Source organism: Heptranchias perlo, chromosome 28 (genome assembly GCF_035084215.1).
Source record: "Heptranchias perlo isolate sHepPer1 chromosome 28, sHepPer1.hap1, whole genome shotgun sequence".
Classification (NCBI taxonomy): Eukaryota; Metazoa; Chordata; class Chondrichthyes; order Hexanchiformes; family Hexanchidae; genus Heptranchias; species Heptranchias perlo.
The window spans coordinates 31984478-32009498 of record NC_090352.1 but is presented as its reverse complement, the minus strand read 5'-3'; the positions used below and the strand labels follow the sequence as shown (position 1 = coordinate 32009498).

The 25021-nt window shown below is 41.8% G+C and overlaps 2 protein-coding genes across 2 annotated transcripts; one reads left to right on the top strand and one right to left on the bottom strand.

Moving 5' to 3' along the window:
- Window positions 1–5629: 5629 nt before the first annotated feature.
- tmem97 (transmembrane protein 97) lies at window positions 5630–12514 on the top strand. The gene is made up of 3 exons (XM_068008359.1): window positions 5630–5763; window positions 8552–8696; window positions 11286–12514. Exons 1-3 carry the CDS (start codon window positions 5644–5646, stop codon window positions 11534–11536), a joined length of 516 nt encoding a protein of 171 aa, XP_067864460.1. The 5' UTR covers window positions 5630–5643; the 3' UTR covers window positions 11537–12514.
- Window positions 12515–14548: 2034 nt separating this feature from the next.
- On the bottom strand, window positions 14549–21803 carry ift20 (intraflagellar transport 20 homolog (Chlamydomonas)). Its single transcript, XM_068008360.1, has 4 exons — window positions 21562–21803; window positions 18082–18167; window positions 17341–17444; window positions 14549–15011 (listed from the first exon to the last, which is right to left on the bottom strand). The coding sequence occupies exons 1-4, from the start codon at window positions 21686–21688 to the stop codon at window positions 14930–14932; spliced, it is 399 nt and encodes a 132-aa protein (XP_067864461.1). The 5' UTR covers window positions 21689–21803; the 3' UTR covers window positions 14549–14929.
- Window positions 21804–25021: the final 3218 nt, after the last annotated feature.

The following is a 25021-nucleotide window of genomic DNA, read 5'->3' as shown; positions in this document are numbered from 1 at the left end:
ACAAACTTGTGATGCCTACTGGTTTGATGGATCCCTTCTGAAATCAGTGGGCATGCATGGAAGTTTAGCATTAATCTCCCTTGACCCCAACTTCTTAATTTAGTTTGTTAACTTTTGATCAGGGGAGACACTTTATTATATTCCTTTGCCGGCAAATTTACCTGGCTCAACTCTCCCACTACCTATTTAAAATAAGGCTCTGGCTGATCCTTCCCCACCGCCGTCCTCCTCCCTCCCTTCCCCTTCCTCGTGGACATTGAGGCCAATTGCATTGGCTCCACTGCTGTCCCTGCTGAGATCAGCTAACAAAAATGAAAAATATTTGGCAGTCAGTGGCAGAGTTGGTATGAATTTTTGGCAGTACAACACTCACTCGATATAAATCAAGCTTTTATTCTCTGGAACCCACCACCTGTAGATTCCAGTCATTGCTTTCTGGATCTAAATTAGCTGATAGACAATGTGATGTGGAGCTATTTCATTGCGTAACCTGTCTTCTATTAACCTTGTCTCTGCCAATGGGAGTAGATGCTAAGCAGTACATCACCTGCATATTCAGATAATTACCTTTTTGCAGTAGGGCTTAGTGTGAGGACATATTGGTGATGTGTCTTACTTGGACAAAACTGGTCCGAGAGGACTCAACAGCAATCTAGAGTATTTTGACTTGTACAGTATATAATGTAAGTATTTGTATCTAATGAGATGCATGATATCGGGAGTGCTCATAATGATATTATAAAATGTAGCCTGAAACGGCAGAAACTACAGACCAGTAGTCCTTCACCTAAGTAAAGATTATAACAGAGCCCTACAGAAGAGTTCCTGTATTACTTTTTTTTTAAGAGAATAGATGGTGATCAATATTTTTTTAAATGAGCTAAGATTTTTAGTAGATTTGTACAGAATGATCTCAACAAGACCTCTGTAAACAATGGAAGATCACATATGCTGTGAAATACTAGCTGCCTCTACTGTTAATTGTTAGATTCAGAATCTGTATCACTGCAAATAACAAATGCTGGTCTACATGATTCATATTTTTATGTTGTGTACACCCAGATAAGAACAGGGCAATTGTCCCAAATGCATTCACCCTATATTTGTTCACTCTCATCTCCTTGTACCATTCCTGCTCCTTCCCCCACCTCCTGGGAGAGACTTGTAGCCAATTTAGAAGATCTGTCAAAAAATTCCTCTCCAACCTCTCACAGGCAATCAGACAAGCCCCAAAAGGCAGTGTAGAGGATAATAAATAGCAGAGTGATTACAAGGACATATATTGTATAATCTAATTAAAAAATCAAACTTCTTGAATCATGTTCAGGATATTCAAGTAGCTTAATTTGACCACCTGAATCCTGAAATTAAATCGCAGCCTCGTGATCCTTTGTGGCCATCTTGCTTTACATATACGTATGCAAAATCATTTTTGAGGTGATTTTGCTCGGTTTTATTTCTGCTTTTGCTCTGACAGCTCAGTCATTATTCATGCTGGTGTTCACACCACGTGGCAAACTTGCAGTAATTTTCTAACAGTAGTTACTGGAGAAATATATCTTTTGTGGTGTGCAGTCTTCCCTCAGTGGTGTACTCAGAAACAGCAACCATAGCGTGGAAACAACTGGGCCAGGGGTCATGCGCAGTTGTGGAGTTGGTGAGATATGAAACTTGCCTTGTTGATTTAGCATTGTATATTGGAACTTTAAAATTTGGGAACTTCTCATCATCACTTATTATTTCAGGGTATTATTGCATATGTAACTGAATTTTAATTCTGTGCTTTTTTTCTTTAGTTATTTGTACACCAAACAAGCATATTTGAATTTCTAATATTGAGCACTCTTTGAAATACAAAAAGACTTACAAAAGTCTATTAAAATGTATTAACTCCAATACTGAAACTGTCATTATTCAGTTACATATTAGAGAATCTTCTGTGGCCTTGCTCACAGTCAGATATCTTATCTAGGCTGACACTTCAGTGCAATACTGAGGGAGTGCTACATTGTCAGACGCATTAAACTGAGGCCCCATTTGCCTGCTCATGTGGATATAAAAGACCCTATGGCACTATTCAAAGAAGAGCAGGGGAGTTCTAGCCAACATTTGTCCCTAACCAACACCACTAAAACATTTCGTCTCTCGTCGCTATTTCTGGACCCTCCTGTACACAAATTGGCTGCCACATTTGCCTACAAAAAAACAGTGACTGCACTTCAAAAGTTAGCTTTAAAGTGATATGGGATGTCCTGGGGAAAGGCACGATATAAATGCAAGTCCTTTCTTTAAATTAACTGGCTGAGAGAGCTTACACGGCCACCTCTGAAGCAAGCAAGAATAACAGGCATTCTTGGAATATTGTTTTTATTAAAAAAAGAGGTAACAGCGCCATCTTCTGGATGAGGAATAGCAGAAGTTAGCATTACAGTATAGCATTGCCTATTGATTTCAATGGGTTGAGGCATTGCAGCATTACCAACCCAAGGATTCTGAGCGGATGATTCATCTCGGCCTCCTTCCGAGATCCCCGCCATCACAGAAGCCAGTCTTCAGCCAATTCGATTCACTCCATGTGATATCAAGAAACGGCTGAGTGCACTGGTTACAGCAAAGGCTATGGGCCCCGACAACATCCCGGCTGTAGTGCTGAAGACTTGCGCTCCAGAACTAGCCGCGCCTCTAGCCAAACTGTTCCAGTACAGCTACAACACTGGCATCTACCCGACAATGTGGAAAATTGCCCAGGTTTGTCCTGTCCACAAAAAGCAGGACAAATCCAATCCGGCCAATTACCGCCCCATCAGTCTACTCTCAATCATCAGCAAAGTGATGGAAGGTGTCGTCGACAGTGCTATCAAGCGGCACTTACTCACCAATAACCTGCTCACCGATGCTCAGTTTGGGTTCCGCCAGGACCACTCGGCTCCAGACCTCATTACAGCCTTGGTCCAAATGTGGAGAAAAGAGCTGAATTCCAAAGGTGAGGTAAGAGTGACTGCCCTTGACATCAAGGCAGCATTTGACCAAGTGTGGCATCATGGAGCCCTAGTAAAATTGAAGTCAATGGGAATCAGGGGGAAAACTCTCCAGTGGCTGGAGTCATACCTGGCACAAAGGAAGATGGTAGTGGTTGTTGGAGGCCAATCATCTCAGCCCAGGACATTGCTGCAGGAGTTCCTCAGGGCAGTGTCCTCGGCCCAACCATTTTCAGCTGCTTCATCAATGACCTTCCCTCCATCACAAGGTCAGAAATGGGGATGTTCGCTGCTGATTGCACAGTGTTCAGTTCCATTCGCAACCCCTCAGATAATGAAGCAGTCTGTGCCCACATGCAGCAAGACCTGGACAACATCCAGGCTTGGGCTGATAAGTGGCAAGTAACATTCGCGCCAGACAAGTGCCAGGCAATGACCATCTCCAACAAGAGAGAGTCTAACCACCTCCCCTTGACATTCATTACCATCGCCGAATCCCCCACCATCAACATCCCGGGGGTCACCATTGACCAGAAATTTAACTGAACCAGCCATATAAATACTGTGGCTACAAGAGCAGGTCAGAGGCTGAGTATTCTATGGCGAGTAACTCACCTCCTGACTCCCCAAAGCCTTTCCACCATCTACAAGGCACAAGTCAGGAGTGTGATGGAATACTCTCCACTTGCCTGGATGAGTGCAGTTCCAACAACACTCAAGAAGCTCGACACCATCCAGGACAAAGCAGCCTGCTTGATTGGCACCCCATCCACCACCCTAAACATTCACTCCCTTCACCACCGGCGCACTGTGGCTGCAGTGTGTACCACCCACAGGATGCACTGCAGCAACTCGCCAAGGCTTCTTCGACAGCACCTCCCAAACCCGCAACCTCTACCACCTAGAAGGACAAGGGCAGCAGGCACATGGGAACAAAACCACCTGCACGTTCCCCTCCAAGTCACACACCATCCCAACTTGGAAATATATCGCCGTTCCTTCATCGTCGCTGGGTCAAAATCCTGGAACTCCCTTCCTAACAGCACTGTGGGAGAACCGCGACGCCCACATCCCATGAACGAATAAAAAAATCACACGCCTGGCACCAGCCAAAGTAAGACTGCAATCTGTGAGATAACAAAAACAATGTAAGTAAACTTTTGCCAGCAAGACTATTTACTTGTTGAGGATTTCCTGAACTTCAGATTGCAGCTCTGAAAGCCTTTGTGATTAATTTCTGCTATGAACCTCTTTTTGTTCATCTCTGATCACAAATCATATCCAGCCCCATTCTCAAATTCTGCTTCTACTCCCATTAACGATTTGCTGTGAAATAAAGCCTGAGATCAGTGCAATTCAAATTGCATGGTACAACTGCAATTCAGATCAAATTATGCGATTCGATCACAGAAGGTGGCTGGCTGCCACACCTGCCACACGGTAAAAATACACTAAACCATCCCGCTTACCCTACTGTATATACTTTATAGATTATTATAGATTGGAATGTGTCGCCAGGACATAATACGTCTGTGTTCAGATATGGGGCTTTGCTCTTGCTCTTTATGACAACGTGTGATACCCTCTGTGCTACAGTCTTGGCCTGTGCGTTAATCTGTGTGTTATTTCCTCTAATCACCCAATGACACAGTGTACCGACTGTTGAATTCTGTGACATAATCTGTTGCAGACAAAAAAACTCTACAAACTTAACAATTTATAAACGTTTTAAGGCTGAAGTGTTATTAGTGATTAAGATGAGTATAAACACTCATAAAGACTTTATTAAGTCTTCTAGACCCCTCCTTGGTGGCATTGCCTTGAAATCACTCCCACATATCCATTACTCCCTATCAAATGAGTCCTATTGTCTATTTTCAAAGTTTGTTTTTTTGCCACTTTATCGGGTGTGAGTCCTTCTCTCCCACTAAAATAGCAACGAGACTCTCCTGATTTACTGGTGTAAGCTTTAACAAGAGAGTGTTAGAAATTCCAAACCTATTTTAATATAGCAACCCCTTATAATTTTAACAGTGATGTGCATTTTGGAGACATTGGCCCTGCAATTCTGTGGGTAAATCCAGTGGCAAACTGGCAGTTCCCCCAGGGAAATAGCTGACACAGCCACACCCGCAAAGCTTGGTCCAGAATAGAGTTGTCAACTCTGGCTGGATGTATGCCTGTAGATTTCATCATATGACCGCCCACCTCCAACAGCCTCACCCAGTCAAACAGCTTTTTTCACTTCATGGCCAATATTTTTATAACAACTAAAGTGTTCAAAGAAAATGAAAAAAAAACACACTTTATTTGTAATGACTTTTCTCCTGAGTCGCTCCAGGAGATTAAGCCTTAATCCCTGGAGAGTCCAGGACAATCCTGGAGGGCTGGAATCTCTCTCACTGGGTGGAGGAAACCCTCCCACTGCATATCTCGGAGTTCTGAACACCCTCTGGAGGGATGAGGAGATATATATTCAAATGTAAGGAGAACCATAACGTTTACTTAGCAAAAGCGAGTCTATCCCTCAAATTGAGATTTGGTCGCTCTGCATTTCTCCGCCTTCATTCTCGGAACCAATCGCTTCACAAGTTGCGAGTGGTCGATGTGAGGTGACACTTTCTGCACCAATCCCGACATCTAACGCTACAGCCTGAGTGAAGCCATGGCGTCCTCTACCCGTCTCCTAGAGTGGATCTTCTTCTTCTACTTCTTCACGCACATTCCCATCACTTTGGCGATCGACCTACAGGCTCTGTTACCCGAATGGGTGTACCCGCCCGCGGTGAGTGTTGATCCAAGCGAGAGGGTCCGGCGATCTCTCCATCCAAATCTCCCTGCTCCCAGTCCCACTGGAGTGCTGGAATAACGTTGAATGGAGAAAGCAGGAAGGCGTGAATTGGAGAGGGTTCCTGTCTCTCGATGAACACTGTGAGCCGCTCCGATCCCACAATGAGTTCAGTGCTGCAACCTCCCTGAAATCAATATTGTCCTCCGGCAGCTGAGTGCATCTCAGTCAGGCTGTATTGAAGTGTGAGATATTGTACCGGTCCCTATTGGACAAGTTTCCATCGTACACATTACCGTTGCAAGTTTCTGTTGCACAGGTTACCATTGTACAGGTTACTGTTATTTCTAGAGGGAGTGCACACTGTAATTTTGCCGGGTGTGACAGTGCCACTGGGCTGCAGCACTATTATTCAGCTGTGCATATTCATCAACCTCCGAACTACCAGTCCGGGACCAAGTTTGCAAAAACTGGGGAGTCATAGAAAATAGGAGCAGGAGTAGGCCATTCGGCCCTTCGAGCTTGCTTCGCCATTCAGTATGATCATGGCTGATCCTCTACCTCAATACCATATTCCCGCTCTCTCCCCATACCCCTTGATGCCTTTTGTGTCTAGAAATCTATCTAGCTCCTTCTTAAATATATTCAGTGACTTGGCCTCCACAGCCTTCTGTGGTAGAGAATTCCACAGGTTTACCACCCTCTGAGTGAAGAAATTTCTCCTCATCTCTGTCCTAAATGTCCTACCCTGTATCCTGACAGTGACCCCTCATTCTGGACCCCCCCCCTCCCCCCCAGCCAGGGGAAACATCCTCCCTGCATCCAGTCTGTCGAGCCCTGTCAGAATTTTATATGTTTCAATGAGATCCCCTCTCATTCTTCTAAACTCGAGTGAATACAGGCCGAGTCGACCCAATCTCTCCTCATACAACAGTCCTGCCATCCCAGGAATCAGTATGGTGAACCTTCACTGCACTCCTGTGGCAAATATATCCTTTCTTAGGTAAGGAGACCAAAACTGCACACAATACTCCAGGTATGGTCTCACCAAGGCCCTGTATAACAGCAGTAAGACATCCTTGCTAAAAGGGGCCCATTGCCCAATATTAGGGGCACCTGGTTTTATCTCAAGTCTGTCTTGCACATTTTGATAATGTTGCGGTAACCCGTTCGCCAAACCCGTAGCTCCCGCTAAGGACTGTTTTTTGTATGATGTGTCACTAATGTTGCTTTTATACTATACAGTCTGCCCCTGATGTTTCAATGTCAAATTTTGCTCAATTTCTTTTTTGAATTACCCAGTAATTCGGATTAAGCAATTGGAGTAAAACAACAATTCAGGTTGTTTTAGTGCAATTCGAATTAATCACTAATTCAAATTAAGCGACGTGGAGTTATCAGAAGCAGACTGTTTGACACTTCCGGTGTTGCTGTGACACCCAACGCTGCATCAGTGGTATAGTATAAAATGGGATGTTGACCTTCAGTGCACTGTTGTAGAAGTACCAAAAGAAGGTGCTTTTGCACAACTGTTGGTGCAAGGTCTTTGCAGTTAGCAGCACTGGGAAATTTAACTTATACTGCCTCAATAAAGCCAGTGGCATTAGAGACCTTTTGTGGGCCTATTGCCAGAACTTAAGACTTCTCTCAATTATCTTAAATGCGCTTAGGATATCAGCCTGTTTCCATTGTGATCGCCAGTGTGTGCTCAGGTAACCTTAGAGCACGATCATGTGGTGTCCACTGATTCGTTCAAAGCAACCAGTGGGCACCGTAGGATATCGCCTGCCTCATGAGAATGAAATCAACGTTTAATACACGCATTTTTAGTTTGACTGGGCCATTTGTTTTGCCCTCCTCCTGTATCTAAGGAAACTCCTGCACACTCACACTGCACAGTAACTAAGGAAACTCCTGCACACTTACACTGCACAGTATCTAAGGAAACTCCTGCACACTCACACTGCACAGTATCTAAGGAAACTCCTGCACACTTACACTGCACAGTATCTAAGGAAACTCCTGCACACTTACACTGCACAGTATCTAAGGAAACTCCTGCACACTCACACTGCACAGTATCTAAGGAAACTCCTGCACACTCACACTGCACAGTATCTGAGGAAACTCCTGCACACTCACACTGCACAGTATCTGAGGAAACTCCTGCACACTCACACTGCACAGTATCTGAGGAAACTCCTGTACATTCATTCATACTGCACAGTATCTAACTCCTGCACACTCACACTGCACAGTCTCTCAGGAAACTCCACTCACACTGCACAGTATTTAAGGAAACTCCACTTACACTGCACAGTATCTCAGGGAACCTCATCAGCAACATTTTACAATATTTGAGCAGTTTAAAAGATGCCAGTGCTCAACCTGATGCAATTATGAAAGCCTAGTGATGTACTGATCTTATTCAGAAAAATCTGGTGGACAATGAGCCTGACCACTGCTTTCTGGAATCTTGAGGTAGTCACTGCATCATTCTGCTGCCTTTTCTGGCAGAATTGTGCAGTGGTTAAATGTGGATTGTATGCAGCACCTACGTAGTGTGTAGCAGTTAGTACCATTGTACCAAGGTACAGTAATACCAGATATTGACTGGATGAGGAACACGTTAGAAAGGCTTTGATTACAGTTGAACAAACTCTTAAAAATGTTACCAGGAAAGGGGCAGAATGGTAACCTTGTTCTCTGACCTTATGTAGAAATTGCCAATAAAAGAAATTGTATATTCTGTATTTATTTTTAAACATTATATTTCTTTCCTCAGCTGCAAGGTTTGTTAAAATGGTACGCTGTTCAGTTCAAAGACCCAATGATTATGGACCCTCCCGCATGGTTCAATGCATGCGTTTTTTGTGAAGCATTGCTGCAGATGCCTTTCTTTCCCATTGCAGCTTATGCTTTCTACAAAGGTCAGTACAGTATTTATTTACGTTTTTAAGTTATCTTAGTATTCCCTCTCTCCATCACATAGCTGTGTTTACATCATCGATCATTAATGCAACATTAGCAGGATTGTGCCATTATTTTAGATTGTATCTGACTCCCAAAATGTGTGTAGTAGTGAGAATTGTTTTATTTTATTGTGGCACATTAATACCAAACAAAAAATGTGGAACAATAAACTGGATTTTCTTTCTTTAACTGACTTTGGGACCCTTTTTTGTTGCAATAATTATGTTGTAATATGTTTCTGTGTCCCATTTCATCACATTCCCATCCACATTCAGTGTACTTCCCTAGTCATAGATAGAAATCTCAATACAGAAGGAAGCCATTCATCCACTGGAGCTATCTACCTTAAGCGCATTTCCCTGTATCTTTTAATATTTTGCTTCTAGAAGTTTTAAATTCCCTCTTAAATGTTGAGGTTGACTTGGTTTTGCTAGTCAACTGTGGTAAAGAGTTCCGTATTAACCTTTTACATGAAAAAAATCCTTCTAACCTCTTCCTTTATCTTTCTAGTACTAATCCCAAGTTTATGCCTCCTTGTACAGTGGAAATAGTCTTTCACTATTTACCGCATCAAACTCTTTCGTAATTTTGAGCACTTCTCTTTGATCCTTCCCTCAACTATCTCACTCCAGTGAACACATCCTTAATTTTAAGTCTCTCATCACAACTATACCTTCTCATTTCTGGAATCATCCGAGTGAATCGTATGTTGCACCTTTTCCATGGCTGTAAAATCCTTTCTTCAGTGGACTGTCTAAAACTGCACACAGTTCTCCAATCAAAGCCTAACCAATGTCTTGTATAGGTTCATCATCACCTCTTTGCTTTTGTATTCAACGCCCTATATATGAAAAAAGAGACTTCTCAGACTACAGTCATACTGCCATTTTTGTGGTGCAGCAAAGTGAAATCCAGGAGTCTGACACCATAGTGCTTTAAAATAGGAGTGAAATGCCTGGCAGTTTAGGGGTTCCCAGTTCGCTTTCCAATTTTCAGTACTGTATTTCATCAAAAAAAAATGTTGAAACCCATAGCTCTGTATGTTCAACAGAAGTTTGTGAAATTTTCACTTTGACATTCAGTAATTGCATTTGGTATGACGGATGCATGAATGTGCGCACTAATGCCCATAACATGCACATCTCCTGGGACCTCCAACTGGCTTTGGACTCACTAAAAGTTTCAACCAGTCTGAGTGACAGTATAACTCTGGTCTAGCAAACCACTATTTGGTTGAACATAAACTGATCTCAGATTGGTATGTAAAGTGTAACTGTAGCCTAAGTGTCGCTCCCCCCAAGCAGTCCCACAACTCCCACTGCATTCTTGATCACAGTTATATTGCTGTAGGGCGATGGCAGAGAGAAAAAAAAAGCCACCACCTCTTGACAGGGAGGGAACAGCAGAGAGGTGTTTCTAAGCCACTGCTGCACATGGCCCACCAGCTGTTCAAAGCAGCACTTCAGAGACCTGACAGCAAGTCATTTGGCTGCCTCCTGTCTGCAGTCAATGACTCAGTGGCAACTAAGAGGGAGTGGTGGAGAAAATGCAAGGGATTGAGTCAATGTTGGTAATCCAATCTTGGGTTTCAGATAACGTAGATAAACTGCTTGAGTATTGCTTTCGCAGTTTATGACAGTTGAATCCTTCAATAGGCTTGTGCCAGGAAAAACAGTGGAGGGAAGATTGAACTTCTGCAAAAAATACTATTCCTGAAGATATTCTATTTGCCTTAGGGACCTCGGAATTTGTTGGGACTGACTCTACAAGTTAAATAGTGGCAATTATTCCCTTCCTATTTGTATTGTATACCTATATATGCACATGATTTAGCATTATCATACTAGTTTACCTGAAGTAAATTGTGACCGAGAATGAAGCAAAATGGTCATTAGGATCTGGGCAAAAGGCAGAGTTTATTTTAAATGTGTGTGAATTGAGCTGAGTGCTGCAGAGACACCTAATGGAGTTCATTTGCTTTCATCACCCAATGATAAATCATTCCTGTCACTCACTGTGGCTTTGAAAAAATGTCAGCTGTGATATTCATAATATGGCAAACCATGAAGGTGAGAATACTGTGTCTCATCCTCTTATTTCCCCTGCTTTTTCCTGTCAGAGCCTTCCTTGCACTGTGAACTTTACCATATTGAGCACAGATTGCAGGTTTGCTCCCCAGTGTCACCTAGTGTAGCTGCCAGCTTGTATCTGCCAAGGGTTGACTGGGAATCTCGCCTTGTGGCCATGGTGCTTTCTCACAATAATAAACCAAGATCAGACTCATCACGGTGGGGGGGCGCGGCGGTGGGGGGGGGGGTGCGGAATTGTGGATATAAAATCATATCCTGCCCCTCCAAAGCACTCTCTAAAATTAATTTAAGTCCCTGTAATTTTTTTTTAAAAACACCATCCAAAGGACTACTATTTGGTACAACGTGACAATTTGGTTTTCATTTCAACCGTCATGCCTGGAATAATCCACATAAATACACAGTGAAGAGAAGTACGATTCACAATATAATGCTTTGTATTACTCTTATATGCAGGAAGTTGCTCATGGATAAGGACACCCGCCATCATGTACTCCACACACGTGGCTACAACAGTCATTTCCATCCTCGCACATATTCTGTTTAACGACTTCTCAAAATCAAAGTATCCAGGACCAAATACCATGTCAGAACGTTTATCTCTCTTAGCTATTTACGCCCCCTATTTACTAATCCCGGTTATGATCCTGCTAACTATGCTTCTCAGCAAAAGGTACAATCCTGATGAGGAAAAGAAGAGACGATAACTGCTTCCACTTGAGCATTCAGAGAATCATTTCCCATTTTGTTCCAGTGATCTATTTGGCAATACTGTCTTATAATTTGAGAGCAAGTTTGTACTAAGATGGTAAATCTGAATGAAAAGGGATATGTGTGAAAAGTTTACTGTCACAAGAGAGCTGCCCTCTGTTTAATAGGAGTATTTTCAGTTAAAATTAAGTTGACAGGATCACAATAAGTCCAAGATTTTGTCTTCATCGGCCACATAAGTGTATACCATGGAGCCTCAGGGGCCACATAGAAAGTATAAATCCATGTTCCCATTAATTTGTATACATCACATGTTGCTTATACAAACAGACTCTGGTCTTCTGATTTATCCATCAATGAGGCAACAGTACAAAGAACAACTCTTTCCAAATGGCCAGGCCCAGTAAGTTCAAACAGAACATACAAGCACATAAGAAATATAAGGGCTGAGTTGCCTGGACTTTGAAGACTGGATTACCAGTGCGCATGTGGCCCTAGGTCTGCAGGTTAGACACTGTACGTTAGCCCTTTTGGTCTCAGTAATCCATCTTCAATTCCTGTGTCCAGCGTTTTAAATGAGCCCATTTTTCTGGCCTCAAACACCCTCCCCCCCTACCCCGACAATCCATTGAGCTGTTGGATCACCCTCTGTTTAGAGAAATACTTACTGATTTCGGCCCTGAATTTGCTCTTTAAAACCCTGAATGTTCTTCAGTAACGTTTGGACTATTGTTATGGATTCTGTTTCTCAATCAATGGTTCAGGATTGGGATTTTTTTTTTAAAATTGCATGCCAGCAACACATTAGGATCAGAAAGTTGCTGTATCTGGGCAGTCGGAGGTTGAACAGCCATCATTCCTGTACAGTTTTACAGTAATTAAACACCGTTTGCAGGGTGTATAAATCTTGCTGTAGAAGATCACATTATGTTACTGATATTCTTGGTAAATGCTTTATCAATAAAGAGTATTTCCTTTCCTTAACTTATGCTTGGGAGAACCTTTCTTTGTATTTTACTAATGATGGATGATTTGATGTTCCATGATTATAAAAAAAATTATAAAAGACAGGTAAAACATTAGAGTATTCAGTCCCATTTTAGTTACTATACTTTGAGGACAAAAAAATCTGTAGGTTTTGAGTTATGGAGAGGCTAAGGAAGTTAAATCTATTCTCTTGCAAAAATATTTCAAGATGGATACAATTCAAGTTTAAAATAATAGAGGATATGGCAGACATAGGGTAAGTTTATGTAGAGCCAGGATAAAAGAACGTGATTATAAACTGAGAAAAGGATGTCAAATATGGAAGAATGACGTGTTTATTTATTTCCGAGATATGGGCGACACTGGCAACGCTGCATTAATTGTGTGTCACTAATTGCCCTTTTCCTTGAAATACTGCAGTCCTTATGGTGATGGTGCTCAGTTTGGTAAGTTGGGAATTCTGTGTTTTTGACAATGAAGGAGTGGTGGTATATGTCCAAATCAGGATGGTGTGTGACTTGGAGGGGAACTTGTAGATGATGGCGTTCCCAGGATATCACTACTCTTGCCCTTCTTACTAGTAGGAGGTCGCCAGATGTGCTGTTAAAGTAAGAATTATGGAATGGATTTCTACCTGATGCAGTAAATACTGATTTTGTTGAAGCATTCAGAAGAGAATTGTTCCAATCTCCAACTCTGAGCAGAGGGATCAGATTGAGGTAAGAAAATGATTATACACCTGATTGGATCCTGGCAAAAGGATCTAGATAATGCAGCGAGCTGTATTGGCTGAGTGTCCTTTTCACAGTGCTACAATGTTCAACTACTCCTTGCTTAATTTAACAAGAAATGTGAATATGGTGTATATTAGGCCTCCTATTTTTGTTCTACATGACTAAGTACAGCCAAGCTCACTTTTACGCTGCATCAACTTTCTGATAAAAGACCTGTAAACCCTTGGGCTGCAATCTACTCAACCATGAGTGGAACAGCTGTGTGTAGTATAATTAGAGAAACACTGAAAAATATACATTTTAGCATTCACATTAATCTCCAAATTACTATTGCAGTATTATCACACCTAAATGAAATTGTGTTGAAACATTTTTTGTTCCTAGATGAGGATGGTGTTTAGTTCGAGACCTTACCGGATATATCTCTCAATTGGAACAGTCACTTGGAATGTGCATTTTCAACTGAGTTAAATTGAAACAAATCTATTCAGTACTGTATGAAAAAAGCAATAATGCAACAGGTAATAAATAGCGGACTTCCATAAAATTGCTGTGAAGTAGTTATCCTAATAACTTACCTCTGTAAAAGTGACTGAATTTTCAATTGGATTAACATCACCATCATCAAATCCATGTTTGTGGCAAATCTTATAAGGAATTGATCAGGTTTACTCATTTTGCATACTTTGCAAGTTGGATGTTTCCAAGAATTTACCACACTGCAGAACAAATGGGACAGATCCAGCACCTGTACTGAACTGCTTTGAATGGAAGTGGTTCAGTAATATAAAAAAAGGGATATACATGCTGCGCTTGTTTTCATTGTACCAAATCTGCTCCGTTTATACTTAGAGGACTCGATGACAAACAACGAGCGGAACATGCATATGCCTCACGTGCAGTTATTGCAAAGTTCCTTTCCCCACTTTATGGATCTGGCCACAGAACTTCTACAGTGTTGGAGGAGGGGGAGGGAGAAGGTATGTTCAGACAAGCCAGCAATGCTGAAACCACATAATTCACTTGAACAGATAGGCTGAGAGATCAACCCGCTCACTGTCCAATGCCAAATGTTGGTGCAAGAAGTCTATATTTCCTGTTTGGGGTAGTAGGCAAAACCACCATTCTGGCTAATTTATACTGCAAGTTTGCTTTCCAGCAGCGTTCCTTACATCAGAGGCAACCCTGTAGTGCACAGGGACACCAGAAAGAGCTGTAGTGGGTAAGGCACAGCTTAAAACATCAGTTTTATTAATGCTGACAAAAGGACACTCAGTAAGTTGGAAATGTGTAGGCCATGATGTCACAAGTTGAAGGAACTATTTATTAACAATAACATAAAATATACAAAACAATAAGGGCTAACAAAATATTTACATGTGTAACGTACATAGATCTCTGACGCTTGTTGAAATGTCATCCTAAAAAAGTGCATATTAAAATTGTACGTTACAAATTGCTTATGTAATCCAAAGAACCACATACAAACCTGCATTATAGAAATAACTGCTTGATATATATTCATTGAACTATGAAAAGGCAATGCAAAAATACACCTTGTGTAAAACGACTGTTTTGATGGAATGCGTCATAATGGAATAATCACTGCAAACTTCTCTGCATCGTTACAGAAAAAAAAACTTCTCTTTAGTGTCTCTCCTTCCCATTTCATTTCTGAAGAATAAACTGATCGATGAATTCATTTTGTTCAGCTTCTACTTTTGACAATGCATCATACTCAATCCGGTACCTAGAGAGAGAGTAACAGTCTGTGTTACACATCACCCAGAAACAACCCATTATAGCATTTATCCCAGTGATACTTAATTTGTTATTAGTCTATTTTGAAAAATGCTACGCCTTTAGGTAACTTGATCCCCATTATGAAAGACTGAGTACTGCGCAGATCATTGCCTGTGGTAAACTTAGGAAATTGAGACAAAAAAAAACTGAAGTATGGCTAGGTCTTTCAATTCAGAATTACTTTAAAAAAAAATTAAATCTTAATTTATGTTGAAGAATAAACAGTTTGAGGGACAGAACATCTCATACATAGTGTAAAATCGAAGAGCTGACAAGAGTTGGATGTAAATAATGTGGCAATACAGCTGGCCTAAGATTTGCTCAGTGTGGTATAAGAGAAAGACGGGGCTTACTATGCGCTGGCTCTCAACCAGCTTCATTTTATATATTTAACAATTATATTTGGGGTACTGAAATATTACTGTGGTCCTTCAAAAGGACTTTGCTCAGAGGGACTCGACTGCATCACCACTTGTTTATTGCACAGCCCTGACACCTAGAATAGATGTTAATTGTGGGTAAACACAAATAACAGTTCTAATTGGCTGAGAATTACCCCACAAATGGCCAGTCAACTTGTTTCATTCAGTCACAGAAAAATAGGATAAGGAAAATGCAGGACGACAAGGTTTCATTTTTAAAAAAAAAATCAGAACTATAGCCTCATAATCTAACTGCACAATGAACTTGGGAGTGTGCATTTACCGACGAGCTTCCCCTTCTCCTTAAACAGTTTCCGATGCATTCCATATTATATACACACCTCCTTATACATTATTGCCTAGTGCCACATGATAATTTCATCATTCTCATCCTCATGCACAAATCTCTCCATGGCTTCACCCCTCCCTATCTCTGTAGCCTCCTCTAGCCCTACAACCACCACAAACTTGCATTTATGTAGCACCTTTAATGTAGTAAAACGTCCCAAGGTGCTTCACAGGAGCGTTATTGGAAAAAAAAATTGACACCGAGCCACATAAGGAGTTATTCGGACAGATGACCAAAAGCTTGATCAAAGAGGCAAGTTTTAAGGGGCATCTTAAAAGGAGGAGAGGGGGGTTTAGGGAGGGAATTCCAGAGATTAGGGCCAATGGTGGATCAGGGATGCGCAAGAGACACAAATTGGAGGAGTGCAGAGATCTCGGGCTGGAGGAGATTACAGAGATAGGGAGGAGTGAGGCCATGGAGGGATTTGAAAACAACAATGAGAATTTTAAAACTGAGGTGTTCCCGGACTGAATGCCAATGTAGATCAGCGAGCACAGGGATGATGGGAGAATGAGCCTTGGTGAGAGTTAGGATACGGGCAGCAGAGTTTTGGATGAGCTCAAGTTTATGAAGAATGGAAGATGAGGCCGGCCACCCTTCAAGAACTCAATGTTCCTCCAACTCTGGCCTCTTGTGCATCCCCCAATTCCTTTGCCCCACCATTGGCGGCCGTGCCTTTAGCTGTCTAGGCCCCAAGTCTCCATCTAGCTCTCATCCTTTAAGATGCTCCTTAAAACCTACCTCTGAGCAAGTGTTTGGTCACCTGTCCTAATATCTCCTTTGGCACAGTGTCAATTTTTGTCTATTTACACTCCTGTTAAGCACCTTGGGACGTTTCATTACATTAAAGGCACTTATATAAACACAAGTTGTTGAAACTTTTTGGGGTCCATTTATACCACATCTATAGATAGTTGCAAAAACTAGATTTTTTAAAATCAAAAGTAAATGTATTTAGTTCTAAATTTGAGAAGCCAGGAAAAGTGGCTTAATTTACTGTAACCCCTCCACAGCTATTCAGAAGCAAAAAAAAAATTAGGTTGAAGTCTGAACCTAACCTACTGTCATGCACTTCTGAGGTATCAGTTTGAGACACAGCAAGGAACGTCCATCCCTTTGGTCAGGGAATGGTGTAGCAATTCTAAAGTAAAGGAGATTTTGATTTTTCTTTAATATAACCTGCCATTCACCTTGCACATTTGCATTATTTGGCCATGCTGGTGTGCAGGAGTACCTTATACTGATGCAAGTTGTGTAGGCCCAGTTCCATATTATTTGTGCATAGTTTAAGCCACAAAGAACAGTTTAGCCTACTCACCTCCTTAGTGGAGTAGTAGCATTACAAAATATACAATAAATAGGAATACATGATGGACATTTAATACCAAAATGACATAACAGCAGAAAGGTGGCTGCATTTAATGGTACCATTACAGTGGCTTAATGCAAGGCACTGCAATATTGCTCAATTCTCTTTTAGTAAAAGAAACAAGATTTTGACAAACCTTTCAAGCTGCATTTTCTTTTCAGCTATTAAAGCTTGGAGCTGCTGCTGTTGGGCTTCTCTTTGCTTAGCAACTGATTTCAGAAGATTTCTAGCACCTATGGCCTGTAGATGGCAACATAATTAATCAACGGCCCGATGAGATCTTCAATAATATTTCACATCACCCCCAAGCCAATTATTTTCTCTTGCTCCATTAGATTCCCCCATGATGGGCAGCATTCTTACTCCCCAACCACACAGCACAGAGACTTCTCTACGATTGTGGTCTGGGTGCAAACAAGTGGGTCAATTCAATAACTCGTTATTTAGAATAATTTTACACCTTTAGGCAACAAGATGGATATCACAGTACTTTGCTCCTGTTACAGGTATTTATCACAATGCAAACTATTTTGTAATCAACCTTTGTGGGTAATTAGTACAATCCACGTTATCTCAAAAGCACCACTTCGTCCCAGTTTCATCATCATGCTTTGTTTGGGGAATGTATAATATACTGGGACTGACCAGATGAGCCACAGTGATCATTTCTAGTCCTGTACATTGCTACACTGGATCAAGTTACTATGTGGTGTCATTCCTGCTGCCAGACTGTTCAAAGTTTCATAAAGATGAAACTTAACAGTTTGAATTAGTAATAAAAATGTTTAAGAAGTTGATAGCATCACCATTTCTCTTACTGTTAAAATAACTTACCACAACATGCAAAAATTTAGTATTGTATCTAGAGGAACATTACCTTCATCTTTTCATTCTCAGCTTCTTTAGCAAGCTGATCGACTATCTCAATTAAACCACCAACAATTTTCTGGAACTGGCCTATTTCTGAAAGAAATATAAAAATTTGTGCCAAATTACACATTATAATCGCACAAGATAATCGGTTACAACAGCCAATATATGAATTGTTCATCAACTGGCAAGATCTGAATGTGTGAGATTTCAACTTTTGTTTCATGTACAAGGCTTCTCTTGGTATTGTCTAAAACGTACACCTAAACATGACACCCTCCATGACACACCCATTATCCAAGTCTAACACTACTGCCCTTGAGAGTCCCACCCCTTGCATTTCTCCATTGTTCCTTTACATCGTATTGGCCCTGCTAGGCTGGCCAAATCTCTGGATGCTATGCTGTGTCCAAATTTTGCTGCACCTGCAATTTATGACGACTTGGTTCTACACCCAGTGGTTTCTGAGGTGTTGCATCAATTGTTAAATTGGAATCAAAGATGACAATAATCCCTTGCAAGAATACCATCTAATGCAGTCTCAATCAGTGCAATGGAACTCCATAATTCAAATTTTGCCTCGTACTTACCAACATACCAAATGAATCTTGCACTAAACCTTGAGTATAATAGTATTCAATTCACCATACATCTTTTTCAGCACAACTGCAAAATTAGAGGTTCTTACCTGAAACTATTCCAAGACTTTGAACAAGGTGTATTGTTAAATACACTCCAATAATTGATACCTTGGTACAGAATTCCTTGTGAGTTACACCAGGAAAAAAAGTACAATATCAACAGTATGGCATCTTGGAAAAATTTTAATTCAGCTTCTGGAAGGTTTTGGTGGCATTCCTGCCAGTTTGATTTATGGTTTATAAATTCTCATCAGCCTGAATTCCCAACGATTACAAAGGGGTGTTTGTTTTTCACACTCTGTTGGGAAATGAAGCGAGACTCACAGAAATGTTTCCCTCGGGATGACTATCATCTGCTAATGAGTGAACAGATTTTCACCTTACCTGTCTAGACTGGGTTTGAATTCAGCCAAAACAATCAAACCACATCCTGTATTTCACTGCTGTCACAGATGGGAGTGAAACACAGGAAGGATGTGGTTTGATGTCAACCTGAGTTTGTGCAGTTGATCTTAGTGTTAACATTAAATAGTGCAGAAAACCTCATTGGGTTACCAATTCACACAATGTCTTTTTCCTAATACAGGGAGAGCACTGTTTAAAGTAGCAAATAAAAGTTTTATGATCAAGTTAATTCTAACACCGGAAGCAAGGGAAGATTTACAGACAAGCATTTCCAACATTTTATGGAAAGCCTACTCTGCTGATGTACATTTTATATTCTTTCCTTCAGTTCCTCGTGTTGTTAATCATTAATTAAAATGTATTGTTTACACAGTAAGTTTTTCTGCAATTGTGCCAGAAACCACAAACAGTATTTCAAACTCAGATTGACAGACCCCCTATCATGTGTGTTTGTTTTCCTAGTTAATCCAATTGTAGTTTATAAAAAGTTAGCTCTGAATATTTGCATTGTCTGGCACCTGTTCAATCTTTATTGTAAACAATTTTACAACACCAAGTTATAGTCCAGCAATTTTATTTTAAATTCACAAGCCTCCTTCGTCAGGTGAACGATGTGAAAATGTTTATTGCAGCATCACTCCTCTCATTATTCGAAGTCCATTCAAGAAACTTGAAATTTTTGGATGCTGCAAAAAAATGTCAAGTTTAGATCGAGACCCGATTCTGTTTATTTTACAAGGGACAGCATTATCTTGGTCCAATAGTTACAAAAGCAGATGTTTGCTTTTGTAAGTTTGTCAAGGTGAGAGAATCAGTGCTGGAAACATTTTTATTAAATGAAAGTAACCGGATCAACATCCTTGGTGAGGTTGAATCAGAAGGGTCTCCTCGTCAGCCTCCCAATCTGCATCCAACACAAACTCCAACTCATCTGAAATTCCACCACCCATATTCTATACAAAGTCCTGCTCGTATATCGCCCCAACTCACCAATTGCTTCCTATTCTCAGTGTATTGATTTCAAAATCTTTAACCTCATTTACAAATCCCTCCATGGCCTCACCCCACCCGACCCTACCTCTGCAACCTTCCCAAGCCCTATGTCCCAGCTCACACACTCCACTCTTCCAACCCAGGCCCACTGTGCATCCTGCTTCCTTCCACTCCAGAATTCTCTTTCAAAATTTGACAACCCTCCAAGAACTCTGCGTTCCTCCAACTCTGGCCTCTTATGCATATCCTATTCCCCACCCACCACTGGTGGCTATGCCTTCAGCCATCTAGGCCCCTAAGCTCACGAATTGCCGTCATAAACCTCTCCACCACTCTCGTATTCCTTTAAGACCCTCCTTACAACCTACCTCTTTTACCAAGCTTTTAGTAACCCCTCCTAATATCTCCTTCTTTGGTTCAGTGCCAATGTTTGTCTGATTACACTTCTATGAAGCACCTTAGGGTGTTGCCTTGGGATGTTTTACTACGTTAAAGGACTATCACTCTTACTGATTGAGGTTTGACATAATAAAGATGAGGGTGCGATCTCCATTCCAAGTTTCACGCAGCAACTGATGCTGCATTCAGTTGAGTGAGGAGTCCTTACTTTTGATTCAGAGGACTCCACACAATTTTACAGATGATTCACATAGAGTTTCAGTAACTCAGAGACTCAGGACCTTATTCTCACAGGTGTAGACCCAGGATTAGACTCCATGAAAGGTCGCAAGATTCTTCGATATCCCAGACCTACTGACGCCCTCATTTTTGAGCAACATTTCTTAACATACAGACACATCTCATGACATAGTTCACTGGTGTTCTGGCCAATATTTATCCCTCAACCAACACCTATTTAATTGCTGTTTGTGGGATCTTGCTGTGCACAGATTGTCTGCCAGTTTCCTTCATTACAACAGTGACTACACGTCATTGGTTGTAAAGCACTTTGGGATGTCATGAAAGTTGCTATATTAAATACTAGTCTTTCTAACAGTTTCCCCATATGAGAATCAAGAAGAATCTTGTGCCATATCGGGGAGTCAGTCCGCCCCTACTATTAACTGGGCTAAATAGACTTTTTCCATTCTTGACTTTACTTCAGTTGCCACACAGCCCAGACCTACTGACGCCCTCGTTTTTGAACAACCCCTCACGTTTCTTAACGTACAGACACATCTCATCTCATGTCATATAGTTCACTGGTGTGTTCTGGCCGATATTTATCCCTCAACCCAACACCTGTTTAATTGCAGTGTGTGGGATCTTGCTGTGCACAGATTGGCTGCCAGTCTCCTTCATTACAACAGTGACTACACTTCAAAAAGTACTTCATTGGTTGTAAAGCACTTTGGGACGTCGTGAAAGTCGCTATATTAAACACAAGTCTTTATCTTTCTAACGGTCCCTCCTCCCCGCCATATGGTGACCTCCCTCCTCGTACCTACTTTCTACAAATTCCTTGCACTCCTCTTTCAGCTCCGTTGTATTTTGTGCCACTTCCGGATCCAAGACCCTCAGTTTGTTGAGTTCGTCAAAGTGCAGGCCGGCCTCCCCCAGCGCCTCCATTGCCATTACAACCAACAACAAACCCCCACCTCCCTTTTCTCGCTCCGGCAACCGCTGCCACGGCGACGACTCCCCGCGAATCCCGGCCAAAGTCACGCTCCACGTCACCCGGCGATATCTCGCATCTGCGCGTGCGCGACTCGACCTCTCCATCGCTCCGCTTTGTGGGCAGCCCGCCTCGAAATGCGCATGCTCAGTGCCAAATATGCCCCCTTATGAAAATTGTTGGACTATAACTTGGTGTTGTCAGATTCTTTACCCTTATGTTGTGTAGTGAGGGTTTTTTTCCCCTTTTCCTGTGATTTTAGGTCCCCCTTTTATAAGAAGGCGGGGGGGGGGGGGGGGGGTGGGGGGAGGGTTTAGGGTGTGCTTATGTGTGAAAAACCCAAAGAAAAACCAAAACAAGTTCAAATTAAAATGTTATTATCCTTGTCCAGGATGCACTCCAGCCCCTGCGGTGCCCACCGGTAGCGGAAAGCCTCGAGCGTTCCGGCAGACACCGCGTGCTCCATCTCCAGGGCCACCCGGGGCGCGGGGAATTCCACGGAAGAGAGACAGACGGTCTGAGCGACTGCCCCCCACGGGCCGCATCCAACCTGGACCTGTGGATGGCCACCTTGGACAGGCCCAGCAGCAGGCCCACGAGGACGTCCACTGACCTGCCCGCCCCCCCTCCTCACCTGGCGGCCAAAGATCAGGAGCGCGTGTAGTGAGGGTTATGTCTAATTTTTTTATCACACGAGAACACCAGCCACCTATGGCCTACCGCCTTTCAAAAGTATATTATAAGAACAACCAAAAAAAAAATCGCCATTTAAGTTAAAGAAAATGCATATGGTACAGCATAGAAGGAGGCCATTCAGCCCATCATGCCTCTGCTCTTTGAAAGAGCTATCCAATTAGTCCCACTCTCCACCTCTTTCCCCATAGCCCTGTAATTTTTTTCCCTTCAAGTATTTATCCAATTCCCTTTTGAAAGTTACTATTGAATCTGTTCCCCTTTCAGGCAGTGCCCTAAGCTCCAGAATTTCCTCCTTAAACCTTTCCACCTCTCAACCTCTTTTAAGACCCTCTTAAAGCCGACCTCTTCGACCAAGCTTTTGGTCACCTGTCCTAATATCTCCTTATGTGGCTCGGTGTCAAATTTTGATTGAAAATCGCTCCTGTGAAGCGCCTTGAGACATTTTGCTACGTTAAAGGCATTACATAAATGCAAGTTGTTGTTGCATTCCAGATCATAACATCTCGCTGCGTAAAAATGCTTCCTCATGTCACCTCTGGTTCTTTTGCCAATCATCCTAAATCTGTGTCCTCTGGTTACTGACCCTTCTGCCACTGGAAACAGTTCTTCCTTATTCACTCTATCAAAACGGTTCATGATTTTGAACACCTCTATCAAATCTCCTTTTAACCTTTTCTGCTCTAAGAAGAACAACCCAACTTCTCCAGTCTGAAGTCCCTCATCCTTGGTATCATTCTAGTAAATCTCTTCTGCACCCTCTCCAAGGCCTTGACATCCTTCCTAAAGTGTGGTGCCCAAAATTGAACATAATGCTCCAGCTGAGGCCTAACCAGTGTTTTATAAAGGTTTAGCATAACTTCCTTGCTTTTGTACTCTATGCCGCTATTAATAAAGCTAAGGATACTGTATGCTTTTTTAACATCCTTTTTAACTTGTCCTGCCACCTTCAAAGATTTGTGTACATATACCCCCAGGCCTCTATGTTCCTGCACTTCCTTTAAAATTGTATCATTTAGTTTATATTGCCTCTCCTCATTATTCCTACCAAAATACATCATTTCACACTTCTCTGCGTTAAATTTTATCTGCCATGTGTCTGTCCATTTCACCAATCTATCCATGTGCTCTTGAAGTCTGTTGCTATACTCCACATTGTTTACTACATTTTCAAGTTTCATATCATCTGCAGACTTTGAAATTATACCCTGTATACCCAAGTCCAGGTTATTAATATGTATCAAAAAGAGCAATGGTCCTCAAACTGACCCCTGGGGAACACCACTGTATACTTCCCTCCATTCTGAAGACCAACCGTTCACCGCTACTCTCTGCTTTCTGTCCCTTAGCCAATTTTGTATCCACGCTGCCACTGTCCCTTTAATCCCATGGGCTTTAATTTTGCTAAAAAGTCTATTATGTGGTGCTTTACCAAATGCCTTTGAAAGTCCATATACGCATCGACCGCACTACCCTCATCAACCCTCCCTGTTACTTCATCAAAGAACTCAATCAAGTTAGTCCGGCAGGGGCTCGATGAGCCGAATAGCCTCCTTCTGTGCTGTAACCATTCTATGATTCTATAATTCTAGTCAAACTTGATTTTCCTTTAACGAATCCATGCTGACTTTCATTTATTGGCCCATACTTTTCCAAGTGCCAATTAATTTTGTCCCAGATTATTGGCTGTAAAAGTTTCCCCATCACCAACATTAGGTTGACTGGCCTGCAATTGCTGAGTTTAACCCTTCCCCCCTTTTTTGAACAGGGGTGTAACATTTGCAATCCTCCCTTCCTCTGGCACCACTCCCATATGTAAGGAGGATTGGAAGATTGTGGCCACAGCCTCCGCAATTTCCTCTCTTACTCCCCTCAGTAACCTAGGATACATCGCATTTGGACTGTGTGACTTTTCTACTTTAAGTACTGTCAACCTTTTAAGTACCGCCGCTTTATCTATTTTTATCCTCTCCAATATCGCTACTACCTCCTCCTTTACTACTACATTGGCAGCATCCTCTTCTCTAATGAAGACTGATGTGAAGTATTCATTTATTACCTCAGCCATACCCTCTGCCTCCACGAGAAGATCATTTTTGTCCCTAATCAGCCTCACCCTTCCTTTGACTACCCGTTTATTTATATGTTTATACAAGACTTTTGGATTCCCTTTTATGTTAGCCACTAATCTATTCTCAAATTGTCTCTTTGCCCCTCTTAATTCCTTTTTTTAGATCTCCTCTGTACTTTCTGTATTCAGCTTGGTTCTCTACTATATTATGAATCTTATACTTATCAGATGCCTCCTTTTTCAGTTTCATTTTAATCTTTATATCTTTCGTCATCGTGGGAGCTCTAGCTTTGGTTGCCCTTCCTTTCCCCCTCGTGGGAATGTGTCTACTCTGTACCCGAACCATCTCCTCCTTGAAGGCCTCCCATTGTTCAATTACTGTTTTGCCTAACAATTTCTGATTCCAATCCACCTGTGCAAGATCCCTTTTTAACTCACTGAAATTAACCCTCCTCCATTTTTATGCTTGTTCCTTGTCTTTTTCCATAACTATTCTAAACCTGATGATATTATGATCACTGTTCCCCAA

Bases quoted from the DNA above. Each gene is read 5' to 3' on its own strand.
- tmem97 (XM_068008359.1), top strand. From the start codon at position 5,644: ATGGCGTCCTCTACCCGTCTCCTAGAGTGGATCTTCTTCTTCTACTTC. The intron at 5,764-8,551 runs GTGAGTGTTGAT...TTCTTTCCTCAG, and splicing joins AATGGGTGTACCCGCCCGCG to CTGCAAGGTTTGTTAAAATG. The intron at 8,697-11,285 runs GTCAGTACAGTA...TCTTATATGCAG, and splicing joins AGCTTATGCTTTCTACAAAG to GAAGTTGCTCATGGATAAGG.
- ift20 (XM_068008360.1), bottom strand. From the start codon at position 21,688: ATGGCAATGGAGGCGCTGGGGGAGGCCGGCCTGCACTTTGACGAACTC. The intron at 17,445-18,081 runs GTAATGTTCCTC...TGCCATCTACAG, and splicing joins CTGAGAATGAAAAGATGAAG to GCCATAGGTGCTAGAAATCT. The intron at 15,012-17,340 runs GTTTGTCAAAAT...CTCTCTCTCTAG, and splicing joins AAGAAAATGCAGCTTGAAAG to GTACCGGATTGAGTATGATG.